At 40.0% G+C, this 24876-nt stretch overlaps 2 protein-coding genes across 2 annotated transcripts; one reads left to right on the forward strand and one right to left on the reverse strand.

The window, feature by feature from the left end:
- Positions 1-3104: 3104 nt before the first annotated feature.
- LOC118004036 (olfactory receptor 52K1-like) lies at positions 3105-4045 on the reverse strand. Its single transcript, XM_034995149.1, is given in 2 exon segments — positions 3105-3394; positions 3397-4045. Coding segments are annotated over 2 exon segments (939 nt in total).
- A 16027-nt stretch (positions 4046-20072) lies between these two features.
- LOC118003920 (putative olfactory receptor 52P1) lies at positions 20073-24051 on the forward strand. The gene has a single exon (XM_034995030.1). It carries the CDS (start codon positions 22869-22871, stop codon positions 23814-23816), a length of 948 nt encoding a protein of 315 aa, XP_034850921.1. The 5' UTR covers positions 20073-22868; the 3' UTR covers positions 23817-24051.
- The last annotated feature ends 825 nt before the right edge of the window (positions 24052-24876 follow it).

Consider the following 24876-nt stretch of genomic DNA (forward strand, 5'->3'; position numbering starts at 1 on the left):
ATACTAGAGGAAAAAATCTCCAGTTCTCACACCAGGCTGGGAATAGTTCTTGTTCCTACAAGCCAGAGTAGAAATCCTCATGAGTCATCAGATTTTTTTTTTTTTCCAAAAATGCTTTTACTCAGTAGTAGTAACAAATTAAGCCTAAACTAAAAGCAGCTCTGGTCCTAACAAAGCCTAAAAGCAAAACCTGAAGGATGAAATGGTTTCCAACAACTTAACCATGACCCAGAATAAAGCTCAAGAACATATATATATATAATACAGAAGTATCCAGTACCCAAAAGTAAAATTCAACTTATCTGGTGTTCAACCAAAAGTTATCAGGAAATACACATAAGAAAAATCAAAACAAATTTTTAAAAAGGTGCAGATAAAATTAGTATATAAGGATATTGAATATACAGAATACATTTATATTTGTTTAAGAAGCTAGAGGAAAGATTGAGCATAAACTGTTTAGAGGCATCAAAGATATTTAAAAAATGCCTAAATCAAACTTTCAAAGAAGAAAATTACAATATCTGAGATAAAATATATATACACTTACCTATGAAAATTACAGTATCAGATGAAATGTATAATATCAGATTAAAAAATACAATAAAGGGATATAACAGGCACAATGGTGATATGGAAGCATCCTGAACAAAACACTACTTGAAATTCAAGGAATTGTGCTTATTTCTAATATTGCTTGTTAAAATGTTGGGTGAAGCTTGTCTTCTTTATGTTCATCTGCATTCTAACTCTGTCAATTGGCCATTCTAAGCTATCAATGGGTTTGGGGGCTACCCTAGGTAACACTATGTCTGGTTCAGTCAAGGATCCATGCAGAGGCATTGTTGGGACAACTTACAATTACTCAGGCTCCAGAAAATCCAGAACTAGGGTGCAAGAAGTGTTGGAAGTGTTATGATTAAGTTTGAATTAGCACACATTTTCCATATCCTCTTGTATCATTTATGTAACTAAAACTTCAACTCTAAAAATAGCATGCATGTATTCTCATACTGCTGTGCTCCATCTAAGCACATAGTATTAATACATGATAAGAAATAACTCACCTTTGACTATTTGAGTAAAGCTAGCCATGCAGACCATAGTTTATTACATAGTAATTGATTTCATATGCTACTAGACTTATATGTTGGATAAAATCACTCTCTGTGGAGGGTAGGAGTATCACCTGAAGGGCAATTTCATTTCTGCACCAAACATAAGGACAAATCAGATCTTGCAGCCTGGAAATACTTATTTGATCCATTTACTACATTCGGTTTACTAAATAACAATGACAGATAATTAGTTTCCAGAATGTACTGTGGAAAAAAAACCCACAATATTTGTGGTATGTAACAATAAAAATGTATCTTTCACACATCTGGAGATTGGCTGAGATGACTCTGCTGGTATCAACTGGATTTGCTTATCCATCCACAAGTCAGCTGGGGAATCTGCTGACCCAAGGTGGGTTTGGTTGTAAGGCTCTGCTTCAAGCTGATCATGCAGTTCTCCACTTTTTCCTCTTCCTTATTGGACAAATGGGCTAACCAGGGTATATCCTTATGGTGCAGCAGAGTCAGAAGACGGCAAACCCCATTGCACAAGCAAATTTCAAGCCTCTGCTTGCACCACATCTGCTAATGCCCCATTGGTGCAGATAGCCAACCCCATAGTCAGTGAGGTTTTACACTCTGGGAGAGGGAATATTTTTTGAATAGTAATCTAATCTATCAGGCACAGTGCCCCATCTCTACTGAGGAAAACCAAGCAAGAGTCTGGGTTAGCTCAGGGAACAGTCAGAGGCTCTTGGTCTAGGCTGAAGGAAAAATTCTGTCCTTGGACATGACCATTCTTTTAACACAGGCAAAAAACAAGACAGACTAGGCCAAGCTACATGAACACATTTTGAAGTTTATTATTGTGAAATATTTTAAGACCACTCAAATTCCATCGGCTGAAGGAAGTCACATAGCAAGATTTAACATTCCAAGACTGAGAAAATTCCCCTCCATGGTAGAGGGATGGGAGAGTAAATATCTGTGAACAATAATACAGTCTACTGCAACTATATATTTTAACTTTTCTTTAGCTTCAGAAGTCTCAACTTCAAAAGGAAAGGGCATTAATCTTTGTTTCCATATTACATAGCTCAAAGATGGTATTCAGCTCTTCATTCAATAAATTTTACTAAGTGGGGTTTTTTTCTAGAAAAATACATATGCACATATGCACATGAAAAGTTACTTACAGGATATGAATTTACATAAAAGGATGTCAGAAGACTCTTTTGCTAAGTGTTCAACAAAGGAATTGGCTCTTAGTTCCTTGGACTTCTTTTCTGACTCCTACTGACTTAATGGAAGAAATAAGTCTGCTTAGAAGTGTAGTTGTTCAGGGGCTCCTGGGTGGCACAGTTGGTTAAGCATCCGACTCTTGGTTTCAGCTAAGGTCATGGTCTCGGGGCCTTGGGATTGGGGGATAGAGCCCAGCATTGGGCTCTGTGCTGAGCCTGCTTGGGACTCTCTTGCCCTCTCCCTCTGCCCCTCACCTCCCCCTGCTCTCTCTCTCTCTCAAATAAATAGATAACTCTTTTTTAAAAAAGTAGATCTATCCAAATGTAGAGCCAATAACATTGTGTGGTAATAGGTTAATAGAGTGGCAGAAGACTGGATGCCATTTAGAAAAGATATGGAAGCAGTTTTAGTACTAGAAGAGGTGTTGTCCTTTGGGTCACAAAATTTGTGGTTCAATTCCTCATTCAAGGTCTAGGTGAAGAGTTCACCAAAACCTCAACTTCTTGTGCCAATCTCAGCCAATATTCCTGTTCTCTTTCATCCAGATGACAGTAGCATTTGGGAAGCTTCTTTGTTTTCCTTAATCATGTGATGAGTCTATGAGAATAGGGTCAAATCTCTGCTATCAGACAGGCTAAAGTTTGATCTGACTAGATCTGTGAGGAATGAAACCTCATTTTCCTTGTCATACTAAAGAATTGCCAAACATGGAGATTACAATTTTCCTGCTTAAGATGTTTCCTCTCCACCTCAATCCAATATCCACTCAATACTGAACTGGTAGGTAAAGAAGACAGTATGTTACTACACATTCTTTCTCCAGAATAGACTGAGCACATGATCACGAATCTGCTTGGTCTTGACACCATAGATGATGGGGTTGATCATGGGTGGAAAAAGAAGATAGAAAATAGCAAGGAGTATGTGGACATGAGGGGCAGCCTGGCGAGCCACACGGCGCATGACTGAGGAGATGACCACAGGTGTGTAGGTGGACAATATGGCACCTATATGAGACACACATGTCCCAAAGGCCTTGTAGTGGGCCTCCTGAGAGGCAAGCTGTAGAACTGCCCGAAAGATGAAGATATAAGGATAACAAACAGCAGGTCCAACACCACTATAAACATGGCCACAGCAATGCCATAGACATTGTTGAAGCGAGTATCCCCACAGGCCAGCCTTACCATGGCGATGTGCTCACAGTAGCAGTGGGCAATCATGGGGCCTCTGCAGTAGTGGAAGCCTTTGAGCAGAAAGGGGAGTGGAGTCATTAGTGTCACAGCCCGAGCCACAGCAGCCATGCCAATCTTGGTGGTAAGGGGCCCAGTCAGAACCATAGCGTAGTGCAGTGGCTTACAGATGGTCACATAGCAGTCAAAGACCATGGCCAGCAGCATTGCTGACTCCATGATAGAGAAGGAATGGAGAAAGAACATCTGGACCAGACAGCCATAGAAGCTGATCTCCCGATCTCTGAACCAAAAAATAGCTAACATTTTGGGAAGTGTTGTAGAAGAGAGGACCAGATCAATGGCTGCCAACATGGCCAGAAAGAGGTACATGGGCTCATTAAGGGCTGCATCAGTCTGAATAATGAAGAGGAGGGTGCAGTTGCTTAGCAGGGCTAAAGTATAAGCTGAGCAGAATGGAATGGAGATCCAGTTATGTAGGTGCTCCAGGCCTGGGATCCCCATCAACACAAAGACTGCCGGATGAGTTGAGGTGATATTGGAGGCTGACATGGCCATTGGAAATTTTCTTCCTATTGTCTACTTCCACAGGGCTCTTCCAGAAAATATCCAGTGTCAGCATAATTATAGCATTCAATTTCAAACTCTGACCATTCACATGGAAGGATTAGCCCTTGATCTCATTTCTAGATCTTCAATTAGAAAATAATCCTAATATACATTATGAAACATACATGATCTCTGCCCTCAATGTACTTAAAAATCATTAGGTAATCAGAACATTAAATACCAATTGAGCTAGTATCACAGGCAATCTTCATTGAGGAATTGAGTGGAAGAAGAGCTTTCTGTGGTCTTTGTGTGGCCCAGGACCACTTTGTAAAAGATGTAGATCCCTGCTATTTTCAATCTTACCAAAGACATTCACTGTCTTCCTGTTGTCTCCAAACTCAAGCTGCATCTCTAATTATGAAAGGAGTGTCTCTCTCCTTTAGATGTCTATCTTGGCTGTATGAAAGATAATTAAGACTTAGCACCTTCTAAAAATTCACTTTCCTCCAAGTTCTATAAATTTTTCCCTACCAGGGATTCCATAGGTCTTTATTTGATGCTCAGCAATCTCACCAACTAAAGCCATATTTCCAGCCAACTTGAGAGCATGGAAAGACCTATCATTGTTTTCCTTCACCTAAATTTAACTTCCATTTCTGCATACTTCTACCTTCACCCACTTTTCTTTCTAGTATCTAGGACATTCAGAGGAAGAGCTCCTCCACTCCCACCTTTTTGCAAGACTGACCTCTGAACTTCACACCATTCTTTTTCCTTCTGGAATCCTTTATCTTTCTATCTCCTTTTTATCCCTTTTATCATTCTCTTTGAAAAAGCTTAAACATTTGTTTCCCAGAATTTTGATCTGTGCTTCCTTCTCTTTTTTCTCAGTTTATATTTTAAAGGTTTCTTCTGAGAATGGAAATATTGTAGAAACAATTATCACAATGGATGAATGAATAAAGAAAATGTGATACACACAGGAATATTATTCAGTCATAAAGAAGGAAATCTTACCATTTGTAGCAGCATAGATGGAATTTGAGAGCATTATGCTAAGTAAAATAAGTTAGATAAATATTGTATGATCTCACTTTTATGTTTAATCTTAAAAGAAATGAACTGATAGAAAAAGGAACCCTCGGGGCGCCTGGGTGGCTCAGTTGGTTAAGCGACTGCCTTCGGCTCAGGTCATGATCCTGGAGTCCCAGGATCGAGTCCCGCATCGGGCTCCCTGCTCGGCGGGGAGTCTGCTTCTCCCTCTGACCCTCCCCCCTCTCCTGCTCTCTCATTCTCTCTCTCAAATAAATAAATAAAATCTTTAAAAAAAAAAAAAAAGGAACCCTCATGTGCTATTGGTGGGAATGCAAACTGGTGCAGCCCACTCTGGAAAACAGCATAGAAATTCATCAAAAAATTAAAAATAGAACTACCCTATGATCCTATAATCATAGTACTGGGTATTTACCTAAAGAATACAAAACACTAATTCAAAAGGATACACGCCCCTCTGTTTATTGCAACATTATTTATAATAGCTAAATTAGGGAAGTAGCCCAAGTGTCCAACAGTAGACAAATGGATAAAGAAGATGTAGTGTATATACACAATAGAATATTATTCAGCCATAAAAAACAATGAAATCTTGCCATTTGCAAAAACATGGATGGATCTAGAGTATAATGTTAAGTGAAATAAGCCAGAGAAAGACAAACGCCATATGATTTCACTCATATGTGGAATTTAAGAAACAAAACAAATGAACAAAGGGGGGAAAAGACAAAGCAAAAAAGACTCTTAACTATAGTGAACAAATACCAGGGGGAAAGTAGGTGGGGGATAGGTGAAATAGGTGAAGGGGATTGGGAGTATCTTGATGAGCACTGAGTCATATATGGAATTGTTGAATCACAATATTGTACACCTGAAACTAATCGAACACTATGTTAGCTACACTGGAATTAAGACTTTTAAAAACAAACTCAGAAACAAAACAGATTTGTGGCTGCTAGGGGTGGAAGAAATAGATGAAGGTAGTCAAAAGGTACAAACTTCCAGGGCACCTGGGTGGCTCAGTTGGTTGGGCGACTGCCTTCGGCTCAGGTCATGATCCCGGAGTCCCGGGATCGAGTCCCGCATCGGGCTCCCTGCTCGGCGGGGAGTCTGCTTCTCCCTCTGACCTTCCCCCACTCATGTACTCTCTCTCTCTCTCTTTCTCGCTCTCTCAAAATAAATAAATAAATCTTTAAAAAAAAAAAGGTACAAACTTCCAGTTTTAAGTCCTAGGAATGTTCTGTACAGCATGGTGACTATAGTTAATACTATAGCATATATTTGAAAGTTGCAAAGAAAGTAGATCCTAAAAGTTCTCATCACCAGAAAAATATCATAGCTATGTGAGGTGATGAATGCTAACTAGACTTATTGTGGTAACCATTTTGCAATATATACATCTATCAAATCATTGTCGAACACCTCAAACTAATACAATTCTATGTCAATTATATCTCAAAACTAGAAAAAATTAATTTTAAAAATAAAAATAACCATTAGCACAAATCTAGAATATAAAATGCTCAGTAAATATGGGCATTTTTTTAAATTGAGAAAACTAGAAGTGAAGTTACTTACTGATAATCACGTTTGGAAAATATCAAATATTAAGCTTGAACTTTGAGAACTCTGGTTTCCTGACTTCAAATCCAATGTCTTAAATCACTATATTCTGCCTCTACCTTGTTGTTCCACAAACAGTTCAAACCCAGCATGTTCAAGTTAAAAAAATAAAACTCTAACTCCTCACCATGGTATAGGGGAAAGTTTTAGAATCTAGACTTAGTCTCAAGCAATGATTGTGTCATCAGTCTACCAGCAGAAACTAACATTAATCTCTGATATTTTTAAAGTTTTAGCTTCTTGACCTATAACTAAAGGCAATAACTATACTTCCCATGACCATCTCGCCAAGTTTTAATGTGAGGAAAGACGGAATCCTATGAGAATAGGCCTCGTAAACTGTGAAGCATTCTGCATGTGCCCATTTGTCATTTCTATCTGCCCCCCTTTCTACAATGTTTATCTTGATTAACATCAGCACCATCATGTAGTCTTTGGCTTTATCTCTTCCATCTAACAACCCCTTACTCGATTCCCCTTCACAGCACAACTTGTATAAAAACTTGACTATATTTGATCTCTGCTTCCTCATCTCTCATTTAATTTCCAATCCTTTCCAAGCCAGCTTCCATCTCCACTCTTTCCCTTATACTGACATGGTCATTACTTCTTTCCCCTCACTCTCTTTCTCCTTTTCTCTCTTCTTTTATTCCCCCTTTTATCTTCATATTACCTTACTAGGTGCTCACTTTTTTTCCTCTTGGCTTTTTTTTTTTTACCATCTATATTCAGGGGATTGTCAAATGTATAGCTTCTACTCTAAGTTCCAGACACATATATCCTACTGCCTATTGGGCCTCTCCACTTAGATGTTCCACACTCATCTCAAACAATACAGCCAAAGTGGAAATCTTGCTATCTCCCCACAAACTATTTCCTCCCCATGCACTGTCATCTCAGCACATATTCTGGCCATCTATCCTGTACCAAGGTTAGAAACCCAGGGATAATTCTTCATTTAATCCTTTCTCCCTTCCTTAGTATCCAGTTCATTAGCAAATCCCATCAATCTGCCAAATATAATTTAATCCCTACTCTTTTCCTTTTCCCCTGACAGTGTTCTTATTTAATTTACCATCTTTCATCTAGACCACAAAAGCCTCATAACTGGACTCTGTGGTCTGAATCTTGGGCCCTCTCCACTCCATTCTCTATAATGCAGCCAAATAATCCATAAACAGGCAAATTATACTGTTCCAGGGCTTGCCTCAAAACCTTCATGGAATTACCATTGCACTGAGGATGAAATCCACACTCCTAACTTTGGTTTACAAGTCCCTGCATGGTCTGGCCCCTACTCACTATTCAGCTTTATCCCCTCCCACCTGTCCCTTCATTGTGCTTCAGTCATAGAGACTTCTACCAGATGCCAAAGCTCCTGGAGCTCTTTTTCAATCAGTGATGCCCCTCGATCCTGCCCCTAAATTGTCTCCCATGCTGCTTTTCTCCTCTCTCTGACTTTTGTCTTCCCAAATTCACATCCCTGGCCTGTGTCACTATAATGATCACCCCTTTAAAGAAACTGAAGATGACACAAAGATATTCCATGCTCATGGATTAGAAGAACCAATATTATTAAAATGTCTATACTCTCCAAAGCAATATATAGATTTAATGCAATCGAGGTATCACAATCCGAGATTTCAAGATATACTACAAAGCTGTGGTAACCAAAAAGTATGGTACTGGCACAAAAATAGGACACGTAGATCAATAGAACTGACAAGATCTCCCCTGGCAAGGGAAACAAAAGCAAAATTAAACCATTGGGACCACACCAAATAAAAGGCTTTTGCACAGTGAAGGAAACTATCAACAAAACAAAAAAGCAAGCTACTGAATGGGAGAATATATTCAACACCAAAAAAAAAAAAAAATCCGATTTAAAAAATGGACAGAGGACCTGAATAGACAGTTTACCAAAGAAGACATACAGACATACAAAGATGATCAACAGACACATGATTAGTGATGTTGAATATCTTTTCACCAGAGAAATGCAAATAAAAACCAGCATGAGCTATCCCTTTATACCTGTCAGAGTGGCTTAAGAAAAAAAAAAAAAAAAAACAAGTATTGGTGAGGATGTGGAGAAAAAGGAACCCTTGTGCACTGTTGCTGGAAATGCAAACTGGTGCAGCCACTGTGGAAAACTGTGCTGCAGTTCCTCAAAAAATTAAAAATAGAATTACCATATGACCCAGTAATTCCACTACTGGGTATTCACCCAAAGAAAATGAAAACACTAATTCAAAGAGATATGCAGCCCTATGTTTATTGCAGGATTATTTACAATAGCCAAGACGCAGAAGCAACCCAAATGTCCATCCATAGAAGAATAGATAAATAAGATGTGATATGTACACACACACCACACCATACAATACACGGAATATTACTCAGCCATAAATAATGAGATCTTGCCATTTGCAACAACATGGATGGACCTAGAAAGTATAATGCAAAGTGAAATAAGTCAGAGAAAGACAAATACCATATGATTTCGCTCTTATGTGGAATTTAAGAAATAAAAAAAAAAAACAGTCTTAAAGGCAGAGAACAAACTGGTGGTTGCCAGTAGCGAGGTGGGTGGGGGGATGGGAGAAATAAAGGGTATTAAGAGTACAGTTATGATGAGTGCTGAGTAATGTATAGAATTACTGGACCATTCTGTTGTAGACCTGAAACTAACATAACAGTATGTTAATTATATCTGAATAAAAAAACCTCTTTAGGGGCGCCTGGGTGGCTCAGTTGGTTAAGCGACTGCCTTCGGCTCAGGTCATGATCCTGGAGTCCCGGGATCGAGTCCCGCATCGGGCTCCCTGCTCGGCGGGGAGTCTGCTTCTCCGTCTGACCCTCCCCACTCTCATGCTCTCTCTATCTCTTCTCTCTCTCAAATAAATAAATAAAATCTTTAAAAAAAAAAAAAAACCTCTTTAGTCCTCCACTCCTACTAAATCTACCACTACAATGTGACAGACCACATGTTCTATCCCTACTGAAAACTGCTTATGAGACCTCACTGCTACAAGGAAAATTAAAAACTACTCCACATTCTTATAAAATTGTTCCTGCCTAAATTATTAGCCTCACTTCTTAACCATTCCCCTAAACATTCATCCTGGTTTTAGCCACATTGGATTATCTGTCACTTCCTGAAAGGCATACTTACTGCTCATACTATTTATCTGGAATGCTTTCCTCTGCCCATTTCCATATCTGGCCAAGATCCTGCCACCTTCTTAGTGAAGTCTTCTCAGACTCCTCCAGGCAGATTTTTCTCAGTGTTTTCAATGAGGACTCATTAATGCCCTGAATTAAATAACATAAGGAGAGTATGATCCGTGTTGCCAGTGCATGTGTTTGTCCATTTGACAGACTGAGTACTTCTAATACAAGGGCTGTGACTAACTTCTATAATCACAGACTCTACTGAACATTACTGATGCTCAATAAGTGCTTTTTAAATGTGTATGAATGACTCCCTGAAGAAACTTTCTCCTCTCCTGCTGGTGTATAATATACTACCATCTAATTCAAAATGAAACATACTGAGTACCTCCCAATTTTAAGCATGTCCACAGATGGAAATTCTATGAAATCCTCCATCAATTTTAGTTACATAGATTGGAGTAAAAGTCCAGTTATTAGAAACTTCTCCAAGTCCAATGTGTATCTTAATTTTCTCCAAGACAGCATTGGGATGGACAGTGTGGAAGGCCCATGACAAAACGGGGCTTTATATATATATATTAAATAATATTAAATATTATATATTTACTGCCACTGTCCTTATGGAATTCAGAAAACCATTTCAGGGTTTCCTTCTCAGAATTTGGACACCCAGATTAGAGAGGGAGGGAGGGAGGGAACTTACTAAATATTTCCTGAATGAATGAAAGAATATCCTCTTATCCATGTTGCCATGCTTATCCTAAGTGAATGTGCTTCTCCAATTCCAACAGGTCCCTCCTCTTGCCTGAGTGCCCATCTCCCTTACTTTCTGTGTGCTCCTGCTGCCCATCTCTGGCCCTCCAGTTTATTTGCCCACACACCTCATTCTCACAGTTTGCCTATTCTGTTTAAATGCCTAATAATTCATCAAGCTTCCTTCTTTCCAGGTTTAACTGAAATATAGCTCTAATTCCATTCACAATCCAACTCTGCTTATCCAGTCTCCTCCTGCCCCAGCACTCTTAACCTGCTTGGCATGAGTGTTTTGTCCAGTCCTTACATGTCATTGTACTATGCTTCTTGTTTTCATAGTCAAGACCTCAGCAAATGACAAAAGGAAGTCTGGGTCACTTAATTCTTTGTCTCCCCCAAAAGTGCATGTAGCTCTATACCTAGAATATTCAGTCAGTATTATAAACTATTTGGTAGGCTACCCCTTTAACTTGAGAGGAATTGAGAAAGATCTATTTGGGCAACTGAGTCCCCAAATGGTCGTGGAGGAAGTAAGTAGCAAAGCTAGGACTACATTCCACAACTTCTGACCCCCATGCAAGGATTCTGATTACAGGACTGCTGCAAAGATACAGCTAGTTGTTACTAAAACCTTTAATAAACAAGGGTAACTGACCTGTCCCTTCCACCTCCCTATTTCAGATTTTTCCTTTTTGTCCCAGAACTATTACAGCATCTGTGACTGTGGGTGAGACCAGAATGTGAAATAGGAGGAAAGCAAGTGGCACTAATGAGGGATTAACTAACCTGGTCTGGGTTATTTAGTTAAGGCTTTCTTGAAGTGGCCCTAATGCACAATACAGGAGCACAGCCCTGGGAGGCAGAAAAGGATTTCTTCTAATGGCGGCATGGGAAGATCTGAAATTTGTAGAAGATAAAGCCTTCAGGAGGATAGAAAGCAGGTCTTCTGTTCGATAGACAGTCATACAGGATGAGAATGCTAGAAGACAAGAGAATCAGGAGGTGAGATAATGCCTGAGACAAGAATAAATTGTTTGGGCACAAGAGGTACTGAGGAAGGGACTCTGCCTGTGCATTCCAGAGCTCACCTCCCCATACACTCCAACCTAGTCTGTTCCCTTCAAATATTACACACTCTTCTCATAGTGACTCTCCACTCAGCCTTCAGGTGTTCCTTCTAGTCATTACTATTCTTAGTCTGATTTCGGCCCTTATCCTAGTTATTCTAGTTTTCTCTGTCAGCCCAGCTCACATGGTTGCTTTCCTTGACCTATACCCCCCAGGTACCCTGTTCCAGCCCTCTAGTAGCCAGCTGACCTAGCATAAGTACCCCTCCTTGGTCTGCTTGCTCCTCACCCCATTCAGGCCACCTCCCTGACTGTGCTTTGTGTATGCCTGGTCTTCCTTACCACCATGGGCCTGGTGTGCTCTGACCCCCCAGCTGGAGGCTCAATTAACTTTCTGTTGGTTTTAAGAAAAACTGATGCAGTTTTCCTCTTAGTGAGAGAAGGGTGGGAAAGAGAGAGTTGGAAAGGAGACGTCTGGCTTTATCCTCATAATCACCTACTCTTTTCCCAAAAGAAAAAGAAACAGCAGTCCCAATCCCTGAGGAACATCCTGAAAGGGACCCAAGATGGGCCTGGTGTCTTCCCTGGAGGTCACTCTAGACTTCTCTGTCCCAGTCTCTGGTCTTCTGAGGTTCCTGCGCCTGGCTTCCTACAGACCCTACTCCCTCACCACTTTGTGGCATTCAGTGCCTCCCTTGAGGCAGAGTGTAGTCTGGCTTCGCAATCATGGTGCCTCTTTCCACCCTCACCTTCCTTCCCTGCAGTGCCTACTGAGAAATAGAGCCTCCTCAGAATATGCACACAGCTACCTGCTGTGTGTGCTTGGATTGTGACCTAGAAAGCTGGGGTTCAGCTATAACTAGGTCAAGGTTATCTCTTTTTTTATTTGGGTCAAGGTTATCTTTTTTTTTATTTGGAGTTTTGATGTTTTGTTTCATTTTGTGGACAGAGCTGTGAGTTGAGGTTATGAGTGGGAGATTAGGTTTAAATCCCAGTTTGTGACCTTTATGAGGCACTTAACCTCTGTTTCTTGGATTGTTTCCTTATCTAACATGTGGGGACAATTATCCCAGTCCTGCCTATCTCTCATAATATGGGATCCAGTGAGATCACTGAGCTATACTTACCCATGTTGTTATTTACTCAATAGCTATCAACCATTAATAACAATACCAAAGGGGGTGCTTTCCTCCTCTGACTGGTTTCAGCATCTGATATTCTGCCATAGTCCTGAGAGGGGAAGTTGGTTTTCACAGGGGCTACTCTGTCATTAAACCTGAACTAATTCTCCATGAGGCATCCCAATATCTCCTGCTGAGACTGTATACTTCTGGCTTCCCCTCCCATCCCACAGAAACATCCAGATTCTGTATTAGATGTCCTAAGTCTTGTCCCTCAGGAACAAGCACTCAACTGTCTTCACCTGGAGTCTTCAGAACACATTGAGTTTAGGTGAGCCTTCTACACAGAGCTTGTGTTGAAGTCTGAGTTAGACTTCAACAGAGACAGAGACAGGTGGTGATCCTGATTTGAGGTTCACAAGCTCATGTTGGGAGCAGTCGGAGAGGAAGATACCCAGGTTGAATTAGGGAAAGATCATGGTAATTTTATGTTTAATTTTTTTGAGGAACTGCCATACCATTTCCACACCAGCTGTACCATTTTGTATTCCCATCAACAAGGTACAGGATTCCTATTTCAACACCTCATTAACACTTAGTATTGTCTGTTTTTTGATAATAGCTATCCTAATGGATATGAAATGGTAGCTCATGGTGTTTTTATTTGCCTTCCCCTAATGATTAGTGATGTTGAGCATCTTTTCTTGAGCTAATTGGCCATTTGTATATCTTCTTTGGAGAAATGTCTATTCAAGTCCTTTGCTCATTTTGAATTACATCTTTTTTGGTTGCATTGTAGGAATTGTGTATATACTCTAGATGTCAATCCCTTATCAGCTATGACTTGCAAATACTTTCTCCCATTCTCTCTTGATAGAGTCCTTTGAACTAAAGGTTTTAATTTTCATGATGCTCAATTTATTTTTCTTACCCGTATTTTAGGTGTTCTATTCAATAAAACTTGCCAAATCCAATGTCACGAAGCTTTTTACCTACATTTTCTTCTATGAGTTTATAATTTTAGAGCTTCTGTTTAGGTTTTTTATCAACTTGAGTTAATTTTTGTATATGATGTAAGGTGAGAGTCCAACTTCATTCTTTTGCATGTAGATATCTAGTTTTTCCAGCATCATTTATTGAAAACACCAATAATCAAATTTTCCATCTTTATGGAGGTATAATTGACAAACAAAAATTGTATGTTTAAGGTGTACAACTTGATGTTTTGATATACATCTACACTATGAAATAATCCTCACAATCTAGTAACATTGTTACCATTTTCTCATGGTAAAAACACAAGATCTACCATTTCAAGTATAGAATACAGTATTGTTAACTACCGATAATCAATTTTTTTTGCAATTGGCAATATTTTTTCTTCTGACACATCAGATTTTAGATAATAACTGGAATTACCACTGATAACATTATACCAAGACATATTAGATTTCTAGGAATTTCATATAATTTGTAGAACACATATACAAAATGAAGAAGGCTTAGTATTAACAAACTGAGGGTTTCAGAGGGGAGGGGCTGGGGGGATGGGATAACAGTGATGGGTACTAAGGAGGGCACATGTTGTGATGAACACTGGGTGTTATATGCAACTAATGAATCATGGAACACCACATCAAAAACTAACGATGTACTATACAGTGGCTAACTGAACATAACAACAACAAAAATAAAAGCTTAGTATTACTTTCTATTTGGCAATGCTTCCCATGTAATTTAGCATATCAAATAAGCCTAATTAGTGTAACATCTCTTTTTTTAGAAGGAGAAAAAACAATTTTTTGTTTGATTTTTCCAGGGACCTTTTAGAAAATCCTGTTAATTTTTACATTTAAAGACTTCATTTACAATTTGATTTTAGGAAGTTTGTTAAAAATATCAAAAAGTTTGGTGCTCCTGGGTGGCTCAGTCGGTTAAGTGTCTGCCTTCCACTCAGGTCATAATCTCAGGGTCCTGGGATCAAGCCGCACGTTAGGCTCACTCCTCAGTAGAGTCTGCTTCTCCCTCTGCCCCTATACTCCCACTCATGCTCTCTCATGCGCTCTCGCTCAAATAAAATCTTAAAAAAAAAGACCAATAATCTAAGAAAATGGTCCTTTTAACAGAGAGAAAACCAAATTTTAATTCTATACCAGATTATTTTTGATATTAAGAAATTCATTTAACTTAATTAATTTTTATCTTAGCCAGCTTGACTTCACACTAAAATTCCTTTCCAAAGATTCTTTTTCTACAAACCTTATATAACTTTTTTTTTTACATTCAGATTTTATCCTAGGTTTTCCTCTTCCCCATTTTGAAATAGCCTCTCTTTAGGACAAAATTACTTTGTTTCCTCAACAAAAATGTATTTCCATTCCTCATACCTTTTTTTTTTTTCTTCCAAGATTTTATTTAAATTCAAGTGTGGTGATGGGCAGTGGGTGTTACACGCAACTAATGAATTATTGAACACTACATCAAAAACTAATGATGTATTGTATTTCGGCTAATTGAACATAATAAAAAAATTCAAGTTAGTTAACATATAGTGTAGTATTAGTTTCAGGAGTAGAATTTAGTGATTCATTACTTACATATAACACCCAGTGCTCATCACAAGTGCCCTCCGTAATGCCATCACCTATTTAGCCCATCTCCCCACTCAACTCCCCTCCAGCAGCCCTCAGTTTGTTCTCTACAGTTGAGTGTCTATGGTTTGCCTCCCTCTCTGTTTTCATATTTTATTTTTCCTTCCCTTCCCCTATATTCATCTGTTTTGTTTCTTAAATTCCACATATGAGTGAAATCATATGGTATTTGTCTTTCTCTGACTTATTTTGCTTAGCATAATATACTCAAATTTCATCTCCATTGTCACAAATGGCAAAATTTCATTCTTTTTGATCATCAAGTAATATTCCATTTATACGGAATATATATGTATCACCTCTTCTTTATCCATTCATCAATTGATGGACATTTGGGCTCTTTCCATAATTTGGCTATTGTTGATAGTGCTGCTATAAACATTGGGGTGCATGTGCCCCTTCAAATCAGTGTTTTGTATCCTTTGGATAAATACCTAGTAGTGCAATTGCTGTGTCATAGGGTAGTTCTATTTTTAACTTTTTGAGGAACCTCCATACTGTTTTGCAGAGTGGCTGTACCAGCTTGCATTCCCACCAACAGTGTAAGAGGGTTCCCCTTTCTCTACATCCTCACCAACATCTGTTGTTTCCTGAGTTGTTAATTTTAGCCATTCTATCAGTAATCAATTCTTAAACCCAATCTTGCTCAACCCCCTGGTAGCATTTGGCAGAGATGTACACTTCCTGCTTCCTGGTTGCCTAAACAATGCTCTGAAGGTTTTTTTCCTTCTTCATTATGTCCTCTTCTGAGTATCCTTTACTGTCCAGTTCTCTTCCCCTCGGATGTTGGGCTCTCTTCTCTATATTCATTCTTTAGGTGATTTTATCATTTCTCATAGTCCTAACTATTCTTTGATGCCTTCCAAATGTATATTTTCAATTCTGATATCTCCCCTGAACTTCAAATTTGGTAAATGTAACTTGCTCACCTGACAGCTATTCTTGAATGTCTAATACATATTTCCAAGCTTACTTATTCAAAACAGAATTCTGATTCCTTTCTTCCTCTACACTTTAAACCCACTTTAATCTCAGTGTTTCCCATTGTACTAAAGCCCTTCCATTCATCCAGCTGGAAGACTGTAAGTCTCCTACCTGAAACTCATCATATTCTCAAGACCCTGCATTCAGTGAATCCATCAACAAATTCTATTTGCTGCATCCTCAAAGCATATCCCAAGTGTAATCACATTTCATTGACTCTACTGCTGCCATCCTGGTTAAATCACTCATTTCATTCTTTGACTACAACAATAACTTTTGAACTAGCTTCCCTCTTTCACCCTTATTCTCCCTATGTAGAACCCAGAGTAAACCTTTTAAAACTTTAAGTCAGAGCATAACAGAATCCTGTTCAAAATCTTCGCATAGATTTCTTCACTTCAAACAAATTCCTGTTTTCAGCATGGCTTACAAGATCCTTTATTATCTGGACCCTGGCTCTCTCACAAATTCATCTCCTACTCTCAGTCACTTCACTCAAGCAAGTGACCCGATGCTGCCTCTCAAATTCACTACATTCTAGACCTCAAAGCCTGTACATCTGCTGTTCCTTCTACCTAGAGCACTGTCCTTCATATACCTGCATGTCTTGTTCACTCATGTCATTAAGATTCCTACTCAAATGTCACCTGAGAAAGGTCTACCATGACTACTCTGTCTAAAATTATGTTTCTTGTCATTTTGTCTTCCTATTTTATTTTTTATTAGTACTTTTCAATACCTCTTTGTTACATATTGACTTTAATGAAATTCTCCCTTACTGGCTTAGAAGTTCTGTGAGATCAAAGACTTTGTCTTCTTTGTTCACTACTACATTCCTAGAACTTAGAGAAATGTTGACACATAATAGATGCTCAATAATATTCTGTAGAGCAAATATCATTACTTGAATAGTGTTCTGCCCAATAGTATCCCAAGTTAACAATAAATAGCCATGTCTACCATTAAGACCATGGAGATCCTTGGCTTCGCTCTAAGCACTGTGGTGCTGGCAGAAAATTTAAGAGTCATCTCATTTATCTGCTATTGCCATTTATTTCCCTCTATTAGAATCAGTTGTGTCTCTGGAAGAACTAAATGGAGGAATGGCCAAAACTCAGAATCCCTGAAACTTAATTCTTGAAGTATGAATCTATGCCCAGAGAACAAAGCCTGCACCTTCCTTTCTATCATCTGGGCCATGCCATCTCCCACTGGCTCTTCCTTTCACCATCTGCATTTAAAACTCCTTAAAATAGGAATCGTGTGTGTGTGTGTCTTCTAAAGGAATGTATTTGTAAATCACTAATATAATTAAAACTTTAGATATGGTTAAAAGACAATTCATGAAATTGCATTTTCTTAGGTGAGTATTATCATACTTTTTAAAAAAAATAGTGAAACCCCTCAAATGAAACGTTATATAACACACTGGTGAACTGTGGTGAACATCCGTTGTTTCCCTTCTTTGGTATAGAATTCAAAAATATGATAGCTTGCTTCCTGGGAACCCGTTCTCCTAGTCACAGTTTTTTTTGGAGTAAACACTTGTATTTGCAAGAAAATATTTAAGGATTTTTACATATTCATTTAACCTTACTAACCATCTTGGGAGGTATATGTTCTATCACTATAAATTTGCCCAGGTTTATCAGCCACTTTTTTCCCAGTTTTTTATTTTTTATCTTTTTACCCTTTAAGTTGTAATTTCTTTCACTATACAGAAGTTTATTTTGAGGTAGTCTCAATATATTATTTTTGCTTTTGTTTCCCTTGCCTCAGGAGATGTGCCTATAAAAATGTTTCTACACTCAATGCCAAACAAATTACTGCCTGTGTTCTCTTCTAGGATTTTTATGGTTTCAGGTCTCACATTTAGGTCTTTAATCCATTTTGAGTTTATTTTTGTTTCTGGTGTTAGAAAGCAATCCAGTTTCATTCTTTTGCATGTTGCTGTCCAGCACCATTTATTGAAGAGACTGTCTTTTCCCCATTGTATATTCTTGTCTCCTTTGTAGATTAATTGATCATGTAGGCAAGAGTTTATTTCTGGGCTCTCTGTTCTATTGGGTTGGGGTGAGGGGACAGGCAAAATGGGTGAAGGGGAGTGGGAGATTCAGGCTTGAATAAGTCACAGGAATAAAGCAGAGCATAGGGAATATAGTCAATGATATTGTAATAGTGCTGTGTGGTGACAGATGATAGCTACACTTGTGGTGAGCATAACATAATGTATAGAGATGTTGAATCACTATGTTGTACACCTGAAATTAATGTAACATTGTATGTCAACTATAGTCAAATAAAATTTTTAAATGTTAACTTTGAACTGGGCTTCACTGGTTGCCAGAAAATGCCCATTATCCCTTGTTTGCCATGTTTTACACCTGCTGTCTTCTCTCCTTCATGTCTACCTTCCTCCAAGCCTACCTTCTATTTCTGAATCTTGGACTAAGTTTTACAGCACTAATTGCTTTTCTGCTGAATGAGCCTGTGTCTTTTTTTTGTATCTATAGGTCTCTCATTAAATTATAACTAATTTTGGGGGCACCTGGGTGGCTCAGTCGTTAGGCGTCTGCCTTCGGCTCAGGTCATGGTCCCAGGGTCCTTGGATCGGGCCCCGCATTGGGCTCCCTACTTGGTGGGAAGCCTGCTTCTCCCTCTCCCACTCCCCCTGCTTGTGTTCCTGCTCTCCCTATCTCTCTCTCTCTCTCTCTCTCTCTCTCTCTGTTAAATAAATAAAATCAAAAAAAAATTATAACTAATTTTTTATGTCTGCCATCCCAAACCAGACTATGAACAAAAAGGTGTGATCCTTCAATTCTATGCCCTAACATCTAGCACAATTCTTTGTGGGTAGTAGATGTTCAGTCAATGATCATTGAATTAGATAATAAAATAAAAACTTTTTACCAAGTGCTTGGCACAGATCAGGCAAAATGATAAGTACCTTACATATGTCATCTCATTTAATATTCATTGCCTCCCCATTTTACAGTGAAAAACCTACAGAGAAGCTAAGTAGTTTAACCAAAAGAAATATTGAGAAGTATTTGGGACACATGGAAGGGGCCAGGAGAAAAAGGAAAATTACCAAAATTTCCTAAACTGTGTTCCTGTGACAGAAAGCCTTTAGGATTATTTGTGTGCAGAGGTCTGTCCACCCACCCCCTTCCCATCCACTCTGAGCTCTCAGGATAAATTTCTATTGCCCTATTTTTCCCCCTACCTTACCCAAATATCCTAGCTTCAATTTTCTGCCTCTTTCCAGTATCTCAAAGGTCTTTTTAAATGTCTTCATCCCCAGGGAATTTTTACTCAGGGCCTTAATAATAGGATAAATATTCCAACCATTTTGCTCCCCACACACTAATCCCTGCAGGACCTGAGACTTCACTACCACTCCCTGCCCCAGACCTGGTAAGTCTGTCTGTGTATTCAACCCTATAATATGCACACTACTAGCAGGCCAAAGACCTGACTGCACTAAGATCATTTTCTCACTGAGGTGGTCTCTACTTCAGATAAAAGGCACTTACAAATAAATCACACTTTTTGATCACTGCTATGTGCCATGTAGTGCTCTTGGATGAATGTCCCCCATAAGGATTCCTCACAGTAACCTCTGAAGTAGGAATCAACCTCTCCAGGTCACAGATGAGGAAGCAGGTTGACAAAGGTTGAGTGACTTGACTGAGATCACACAGTTGGTGAGTTAGGAGAGTTGAGATTGGAAATGGGCTGCTCTTACTTTTCCACTAATAAAAGTTGTATCCTTGGCAAGTACTTTTCCACTAATAAAAGTTGTATCCTTGGCAAGTAGCTTCCTCATGAGCACTTCCAGCAATGAACAACTTGTTCCTTTCCTCATGAGGCAGGTTTGTTCCTATACTTGAGCTCCTGTTCTAACATATTTTCAATAAGACCTTTTTTAATACCAGACTCTAAGGTAATTCAGAACAATGAGAGGGACATAAAGTAGAGTTATTCTGGGTGAGTCGTATGGAAGAGGCTGAGAGTCTCTCCTTCAGAAGAAAATTACAGTATAGCACAACAGCATTCACAGGTAGAGAGAAAAAGCTGTAAGAGTCTCTAGCCACTCACCTCCACCATGGAGAAGGTTCTGTAGCCATGCCACTCACCTCCCAGCCCACAGCCTAGGGATCATTGAATCAGAAGTGGCAAGAGCTCCTTTGAATGTGGCAATGGTAAGCCATCTCCTGCCTTTTATCACTTCCCAGTGCCCTACAATCTTATCCTGGAGATTTTTTATGAGATCTAACTCAAATATCATTGAGGACAGGAAGTGATGACCCCCAAGGCCTTCACCTTGATCTCTCTTAGAATCCGGGCATACTGTGCTCAACAAGTGCTTTTCCAACTTCATTTTCTCTATCTGTGCAAATGGGTCTGAGGCAAGGGGAGCATGCAGTCATTGTGCTATGTAACTACAAAGATAGAGTGAACATTCTTTGAGAGGCAACTCAGGGGCTGAGGAAACTTGATTCAATTATTAAAAGGCTGAGTAGAAGAAGAAAAAAGGGAAAAAGCAAGGCTGTCCCATTTATGTCTGATTATTCAACTCTCAATTTTCTCCACACCAAAGAAAGGGCATTGAAGTATGAACACTCCAAAACAATGTCTTAACTAAATGGATGTACCTGTGTCTTCTGAGTACAGCTTTGTTCACGCATTTTATACAGCAACATATATATACACACAGTTACATGCTGAACTAAGCACATAGTGTGCTTATTCATAGAATGGAGCAGGTTTACATATACCATTTTTACAAGGACCCCCTCACCCAGATTGTTCTCTGTCCCTGACACCTCAGCCGCCACCAAAATTGAAATACCCTCTGGATATACTCGATCCCAAGCTGAATGGTAGAAATTCAGGGAGGGGAAATAGCACAGAAGAAAAAAATAGGAAACACATGGAAGAAGGGATGATGAGACATAAAGAAACAAGATGATTGTCTCAATACCACAGTGACAGCCACAATTGGCACTGGGATGGCAACCTGGTCCAGGGTTCCTTCGCCCAGACCACATTAGAAGAACTTACCCTTTCTCTTCTTGCCTCTTTCTTTCTGGGTATGGATAGCTGATGTAAGGGATTATAAGAAGTATTGTAGCTTAATGTTAGGGATATAAATGGGCTATCTCCAGAAGGTTCAATTAGTTCCATTCTCTGTCCCAACTAGTAACCAGAACACAGTCAAATCCCATTATATGTAGAAATCAGTGTGAGAAAGGTACTCTTCTCTCACCTATGTCTATTCCTGGTTCTTGTTCTCAACTTTCCTTTTCATCCCTTGTCCCTCTACTGTCCCCTTCCTGACTTTCTTACTTAATCAAATTCTTTCTTAAATTCTCAATTACTCGCTGGCTAGTGGATAAGAGAGTAACGAGAAGGTACATGTAGGTAAGGGAAGATCAGGGGATATAGAAAGTGCGGATAAGAGATGTGGTGGACATTGTTAACATTTGCTTACAGTTAACAATTGTGTTCCCAGTGATTAAAAGTCACTTCTCATACCATCTTTATGTACCTTTGATTTTTATGAGACTGTTTTCATCCCTCAATAACTTTATCAGATCACATATTATGGCCAAATTAGCCTGACCTCTGCCACTGACCAATTCTGCATGATCTCACTTGTTTCTACCAGTATCCATACAGACACCTACAACAAGCACAGGATCCTAGTACTAACATGAGCCAGGCAATGTTATGGCTTTAGCAGGCTATAAGAGACTCAGGCCCTCACCATGTAAAGGTTGTTCTGGATCAGAAGTCAGGTTCTGAGTCTCATCCATGAGTAACCATGGGCTCAGTGCCCGAAAAACCCATTGAACGTCCCCCCACTTTCCTTTCTATTACTTCTCAGTCCTGATCTTCCCATCTTGAAAAGTAACTATATTTGAGTCTTCCATCCAATCTGCCTGACCTTTCATCATTACATCACCCTTTTATTGTCACATAGGCAGATGGATTAGAAAGAAATGAGAGTATAGGCAGAATAGGATTCACAGGCAGACAGAAGACTGGTAAGATTCTCTAATCACTTACCTTCACCATGATAGCTCTATAGCCATGCCACTCACCCTACAGCCCCAGCCTAGACATCACTGAATCAGACACAAATGGAAAGGACTCCTTTGATCCCTGGTAATGATAACTTCACCTCCTGCCTTGCATCACTTCCCAATGCTCTACAACCTTCTTATCCTGGATGTTTCTCATGAGCTCTAACTCAAATATTTTCTGCTGCCCACTTTGTTTCAGCCACAGCATAAGAATGAGTCCCAATGGCTTCATCTCCCAGGGCTTCCTAGGGTTTAGAGCAGGGTAATAAAGTCTTCTCCACCCACCCTACCTGGACCTGACCATGCAGTTCACAAACCACAGCCATCAGAACCCAAACACTTTTCTGCTCATGGGAATTCCTGGCCTGGAGGCATCCCACTTTTGGATTGCATTTCCCTTTTGCTCCATGTATGCCCTGGCAGTGCTTGGCAACATGGCAGTGCTACTGGTGGTGCAATCAGAGCCTGCCCTGCACCAGCCCATGTACCTATTCCTATGCATGCTGTCCATCATTGACCTGGTACTCTGCACTTCTACTGTGCCCAAGCTCCTTGCACTTTTTTGGACAAATGCTACTGAGATCAACTTTGGGGCCTGTGCTACCCAGATGTTCTTTATCTATGGCTTTTCAGCTGTTGAATCTGGTATCCTGCTAGCAATGGCCTTTGACCACTACTTGGCCATCTGCCGGCCACTGCACTATGGGTCATTGTTGCCCCCAGAGACTGTGGGCAAGCTGGCAGCTGCTGCTGTGTTTCGTGGCTTGGGGCTCATGACCCCACTCACCTGCTTACTGGCAAGGCTGAGCTACTGTAGCCGAGTTGCGGCCCACTCCTACTGTGAGCACATGGTTGTAGTGAAGCTGGCTTGTGGGGGCACACAGCCAAACAACATCTATGGCATCACTGCTGCCAGGCTGGTGGTGGGCACAGACTCCATTTGCATCGCTGTCTGCTATGCACTCATCCTCTGGGCTGTGTTAAGCCTTTCCTCCAAAGAAGCAAGGGCTAACACATTTGGCACTTGTGGCTCCCACCTTGGTGTCATCCTTCTCTTCTATACACCAGGACTCTTTTCATTCTACACACAGCACTTTGGCCAGCATGTACCCCGGCACATCCACATCCTCCTGGCTGACCTCTACCTTGTTTTACCACCCATGCTCAACCCCATCATCTATGGCATGAAGACCAAACAGATCCGGGATGGAGCCCTCCGACTGATGAAGCAGGGCATTGTTCAGTCTTAAGTCTTCAACCCCACCCTGGAAAGCTATCTTCTTCCTTTAGGCCTTGGGCAATTGTTGGAGGAGGCCATTGAGAGGATGTGACCACCAGTTAACCTGTGAGCTGGCTGGGGGTATTTGGGCATTCTTTATCCCTTCCTCTGTCCCTGGAATGTACATTCTGACCACCATTCCCACAGTGAGAGCTGCTCTAAGTACACAGCCTTGAGAGCGTAAGGTATTGTTGAGCCCATCTGGACCTTATACATGACTAAACCCAGTTAAGGCCTCTACATAAACTTTTAAGATTTGGCAGATGGGTACTTATCTTGTGGCCACCAAGACAAATCTCTTAAGTAAGTCCCTTGCTCTTTAAACCTGCCACCTACCCATCTGGAGTGGCCTGCCTCTTTCCTTGGTCTCTTCTTGCTCTCTGTGTATGGGAGCCAATTTGTGAACCAACATCAATTGTTAAGAGACCAGTAGTTTCCCGCATGGTGGAGAGAGAAAAACCCACACTCAGTGGTATCCTTACTTCAATAAGGAGATAAAGCACAAGTCTGATGGGTGAAGAATCATCATATATTTCCCACTTGTGATGTAGATATGGTTACAAAGCCTAGGGATCCCCTGTCTATTGGGAAACATGGTCATCAAGCTGATGATAGCCTCCCCGGGAATTCCACACTGCTCTTCTGACATGGCTCCTACCTTCTAGGAGACCTTGATAAAATGAGAAAGATATGACTGATGATCTGAAAAGGAAAAAAATCCTCATCCATAGTCAGGTGTTCCTACTCTGATATGGATACATGAATACCTCCCTCAGTGAACTCCAACTTTGACAGGAGAAACACATACACAGAGAAGAGAAGCAGAGAGATGGAGATAGAACACTCAGCAATGGACCATAGGGACAACCGTGTCCACTGTACAGAGGAATATGCAACAAAGTGTAATGTCAATCTAGGAAGGTGAGAATTTTCATCTTTTCATTGAGCATTTAGTATGCTAAAAATCTAGGGGTATGGACTTGATTAGGTCAAAAGTCCTTGTGAAGACTGTTAACTGTTAGCCAGAGGAA

The sequence above is a fragment of the Mirounga leonina genome, unplaced genomic scaffold, assembly GCF_011800145.1.
Source record: "Mirounga leonina isolate KUSES-001 unplaced genomic scaffold, KU_Mleo_1.0 Mir_92, whole genome shotgun sequence".
Classification (NCBI taxonomy): Eukaryota; Metazoa; Chordata; class Mammalia; order Carnivora; family Phocidae; genus Mirounga; species Mirounga leonina.

What these genes read in the sequence shown, in the direction of transcription:
- LOC118003920 (XM_034995030.1), top strand. Translation starts at nt 22,869, where the DNA reads ATGCAGTTCACAAACCACAGCCATCAGAACCCAAACACTTTTCTGCTC.